This window comes from Chenopodium quinoa, unplaced genomic scaffold, assembly GCF_001683475.1.
Source record: "Chenopodium quinoa cultivar QQ74 unplaced genomic scaffold, ASM168347v1, whole genome shotgun sequence".
In the NCBI taxonomy this organism is placed as follows: Eukaryota; Viridiplantae; Streptophyta; class Magnoliopsida; order Caryophyllales; family Amaranthaceae; genus Chenopodium; species Chenopodium quinoa.
The window spans coordinates 2,064,810-2,069,694 of NW_018743946.1; the positions used below are offsets into that span (position 1 = coordinate 2,064,810).

A 4,885-nucleotide genomic window follows, 5' to 3' on the forward strand; every position below is an offset into this window, starting at 1 on the left:
ATCGATCCTAGGATCACCTAGGACCGAGAGGGGGGCTCTAATCACTTGAGCTATCCCTCACTCTCATCTTCCGTGTTCTTAAGTTTAGGGTTTTTTAATTGGAGCGTGTCTAATTGGGTTTAGGAACCGCTATTACACCTATCTACGCAAAGCTTAGACAAATTGGAAAGTAACATTTTATATTAAAGGTCTCTCTATCATAGAAAAGACCAAAAGCGGCTAAAACACACACCAAAAAAGGGTGGGTCTCAGATTTCTTCGCTTCCGTAAATTAAGCAGATTCTTGCACTTTTTCCTCCCTTTTCTTCTTTCTCTCTCTTTCTTTCCTAAGTTGCGGAATGTCAAACAATATTACGAGTATATAAATTACAACTAAAAATCTTCAAATATTTATTTTCTTTTAACAATGGCGGAAACAAAAGACCCTGCAATCAAGTTGTTTGGCAAGACTATTCCATTGCAGGAAATTCCCTTGAATTCCCCGGTAAATTGGTCACCACCAACTGATGCAATTGACGTTGCTAATGATGACGACAACGACGAAGATGGCGATGAAATTGATACAGAGGATATGGATGAAAATGGTATTCCAGGAGACAGAGAAATTGACGAGGTAAATTCATCTATTATTTGTTTTTATCTTTTTATTAATTAGTACTCGTATAATAAATTGTAGGTTATTGATTATTAATTTATTGAATTTGAGTTGAAATGTTTAATGATAATGTTGTTATGGTTCTTTGTTTGATCAGTTCGAAGGTGGGTGGATTGGTTATGAAATTTTATTACATTAATTAATAATTTTTAAATATTTATGAATAAACATAAGGCCAATAAATAAACATTTATTACACCTATTTACTCGCAAATTGTTGATAAATTCCCAACTTAACACTTGCATATAGCATTATTACCCTATATTTAAATGCACATATATTTGACCGATTATATCTTTAATCACATACAAATAAGATGTGAAAATTAGAAGTTTGGATGTTGCGCATTGTGATGATTCTCACAAAATGGCACATGTTAATTTTGTTTTGTATGTAAGTAACAATAGAAGCTCTTCTAAGCCTCAAATTCCCATGATAATTAGTGGATAGAGCAATTAAGATGGTAGTTTAATTGGATCAGTCTAATTACATTGATTAATTATAGTGATTTGCAAAGTTTCATATCATATGTTACTAATGTTTATCTTTTTCAACACCTACAGCTTACATTAATATTTGTCCAATTACTGTATATGTATTGAGATTTCTTAATGAAATTGATTTTGTATCAGTAAATAGGTTACACTAAATTTTAGTGTGTCATTACAATAGCGATGCTTCGTGAAGGATGTTAGTGAAATGGAGGTGAAATTAAGCTAATCAAATGATTTTTTATGACTTTGCCTATGTTTGTGAGATTTGAAGTAGCTTTAGTAATCTTGGGAATAAATTGGTACTTTAACTCCTACGATTTATCTATTTTCGGCCTTATGGGTAGAGTATTCTGCGGCGAGTGATGGATTGGTGGTGGTGCTGTTAATTTTTTAATGTATAGTTCTGACTAGTTAAGATGAGTTTTTTTCTTTGACGAATTTAATCAGTGACTAGCAGAGGCAAATGTTTCATGAGAATTTAGGAAATAATTTCATAAATGACCTTGCAGAATTGTCTCATTATCTTAGTCAAGGAATCCTTTGGACATAATAATGTATAATGAATAAAAAACGCTTAAATAGGCTGCATGAAGTGGGATGTATATTAAGTGTTGTTTATATATAGAGTATTGATGGGAGTTTTTGTTTTCTTGGTCGTAAATGTTATCAATGTATTGGAGTTATTTGTGGTAGAATGTGATGATCTATGTTTTTGCGCGGGAAATTTATGACATATAGGGTTGTAACTTTCATATTCGGGAAGGAGTATATGTTGTAGTGTGGTGGACACACAATAGTTTTTATACCTGAAAGAATATGCAAAGTACTTTTGTGCATAAACAGGGGTAAAGCAAGAACGGAAATGATGACTTTTGTGAAATTCTGGAAAGAAATGATGATCGTTGATCATATATGTGAGTCAGTAGTTAGTTATTGTAGGTATGTTTTTATACGCTGTGGATTTGATTCCTCTTGCATCGATTGTACATCAGATTTTGGGGCTTAAAATATTGGTATTTACTCCCAAAGATTTCATGAGTTATCTCTGCTAATTTAACATATTTAACATTCTTATATACTGGTGAGTCAAGCTAGTTTTCATTGTTGAATGGTTACATTTTAATACGTAACTTCATTTACGTACATCCTGATTATATCTTGGAAAGTCAAATCATTCGAGCTATAGTTAAAATAGTTTCTTTACAAATAGATGACTGTAATTATGTAAAATTATGTTTATGATAAAGTCGATGGTTTAAAGGCATGAGTTGTCGTAGGGAAGTCCTGGAAAAGGCATGCTGTTATCTTTTGACACCTTTCTAAAGTCATTCAAATTCTTAATGAATATATATCAATGAGTTCATGGGTTAGTCTCAAAAGGTACTAACAGACTGAGAAAATCGAACCTCATATTTGTATCTTAATGCTGGCCATTGCGACTGATAGAGAATTGATATTACTGGATATCGGTGTTTGAGCATCATGATAATTTTTTTTTTATTGCTCAGTCAAAGCTGATCTATTGCAATAAAGGATACAAATACAACTTGATTATGCAATATGGTTGATTTTCTAATCGTGAAAACTTTTCTGGTTCTGATGTTTTTTGTTATAATATTTGATGGTATGGATTGAAGTGAGAAGCAGGGGTAAAATAGCTGGTTCTAATGTTTTTTTGTTAATATCATTTTCATTTCATTTTCAGATTAACCATGATGGAAAGACATTTCAAACAAAACAAGTTAGAGTTTCACCTGAAGTTTCAGATACGAGTACTTGTCAAGCTGCGTCATTAGGATGCACTGATAATCTTGGCCCTTTATCAGGTGCTAAAGAAAAGGCATCAGGAGAATCATTAAATCTGGAAGAAGAAAAGACAGAGATGAATTTGTCCCAAGATATGACTCCAAAGAAACCTGATAAGATACTCCCATGCCCCCGGTGCAATAGTATGGACACAAAGTTCTGTTACTACAATAATTACAATGTCAACCAGCCTCGTCACTTCTGTAAAAACTGTCAAAGATATTGGACAGCTGGTGGTACAATGAGGAATGTGCCTGTTGGTGCTGGGCGTCGCAGAAACAAGAACTCAGTCTCTCATCATCGTCAAGTCAACATTCCAGAAGCATTCCATAATACTCAGCCTGATATTCCTAATGTGTTCCACCCTGTACTACCAAATAATGGCACCGTCCTTAGCTTCAGCTCAGATGTACCTCTTTGTGAGTCTATGGCATCAATCTTAAACCTTACAGAAAAGACAGAAAAGAATTGTTCGCGTAATGGATTTCAAAAGCCAGAGGAGTTGAAAATACCCAATCGTTTCGGAGGCTTGGAACATGGAGGTAACGACTTTGATGGATCAAATTCTAATGATTATGCTAGCAAATTGGCTTTAAATGAGTCAGTAGCTCCTAATAGCCTTCCCTTCCCTCAAATTCTATGCTACCCGGGAGCACCTTGGCCTTATCCTTGGAACTCAACTCAATGGAATCCTATAGCAGCTCCACCTTTCTGTCCAAACGGCTTTGCTATTCCGTTTTATCACGTAGCTCCCTATTGGGGATACAATGTACCAGGAACGTGGAATATTCCTTTGACGGCTCAACCATCTCAGGTAAGTCATTCAAACTCGAGCTCTGGCCCAAACTCTCCTTTAGGAAAGCATTCAAGAGACGGGACTATGCTAAGTCCAACCAAGTCCGAGGAGAAAGAGATTGAAGAGACAGGTTCCGAGAGATCTATTTGGATCCCAAAAACTTTGAGGATTGATGATCCAGGAGAAGTAGCAAAAAGCTCAATATGGAAAACCCTTGGGAAGAAAAATAGTGAGAAACCAGTAACTATAGGTCGAGGTTCCGGTCTTTTCAAGGCATTCCAATCAAAGAGCGATGAGGGGAATGACCCTCATATGGAAACCTCTCCAGTACTGCAAGCAAATCCAGCAGCCTTATCTAGGACACAAAATTTTCAAGAAAACACAAAATGACCCAATATGCATTTGGTCATTTCTCTCCATTTCAATTGAAATTGAGGGCTTTCTGTAACAACATTCAACTTTCGGCCTAAATCTAATGGTCGATAATTTACTTGACAGCCTTACAACAAGTGCAGTTTCAGAACTCACTTAAAAAACAAGTAAGAGCCTTCTAATTCTTTTTCCGAACTGGCTCTATGTATTCAAACTAAACGCTGATTCATTCTGCTAGCTGAGACTGAAGAGGATCTGATTCATTATTCTCCTTACTTTGATATGTTCTCCTCACAGCTGTCAGTAATAGCATATGTTGGTGCTGCTATAGATTTGCTTTCGATTTTTCTCGAGAGTTCATTAAATGTACATATATACAGTTGGATAAGTGAGAGTGAAGTAGATTTTTTTGGCATGATACCAGGATGTACGTAAATAAGTAGCTAGAATGAATGTTAGAATAGAGTTTGTAGTATGACAAATTAAAATCTTGTACTGAAAAGTTTTACATACCATGTCTTCTAAAATTATGTTTTACATATTGTTGGTTATGATCCAAATCTTATAAGTGGAAGATTTAGAGGTATTATAAGTTAAGTGGAAGAATAGAGGTAAATCATGATCATCAAAGAAAATTAATGGCACATGCATAATATCCTAATTTCTAGATGTTTCTAGAAGGTTGGAGATATTGCCACAATCCAGTGGAAGAAATATGCTAGAACAAGAACTTTCATGAAGTGCTAACCAACTCAAATCCA

General features: G+C 34.9%; 1 protein-coding gene across 1 annotated transcript; it reads left to right on the plus strand.

Moving 5' to 3' along the window:
* Positions 1–225: 225 nt before the first annotated feature.
* Positions 226–4,635, plus strand: LOC110688977 (cyclic dof factor 1-like). The gene is made up of 2 exons (XM_021865721.1): positions 226–613; positions 2,856–4,635. The coding sequence occupies exons 1-2, from the start codon at positions 407–409 to the stop codon at positions 4,140–4,142; spliced, it is 1,494 nt and encodes a 497-aa protein (XP_021721413.1). The 5' UTR covers positions 226–406; the 3' UTR covers positions 4,143–4,635.
* The last annotated feature ends 250 nt before the right edge of the window (positions 4,636–4,885 follow it).

Coding starts and splice junctions, on each gene's coding strand:
- LOC110688977 (XM_021865721.1), top strand. CDS start 407: ATGGCGGAAACAAAAGACCCTGCAATCAAGTTGTTTGGCAAGACTATT. Junction 614..2,855: donor GAGACAGAGAAATTGACGAG/GTAAATTCATCT, acceptor TTTCATTTTCAG/ATTAACCATGATGGAAAGAC.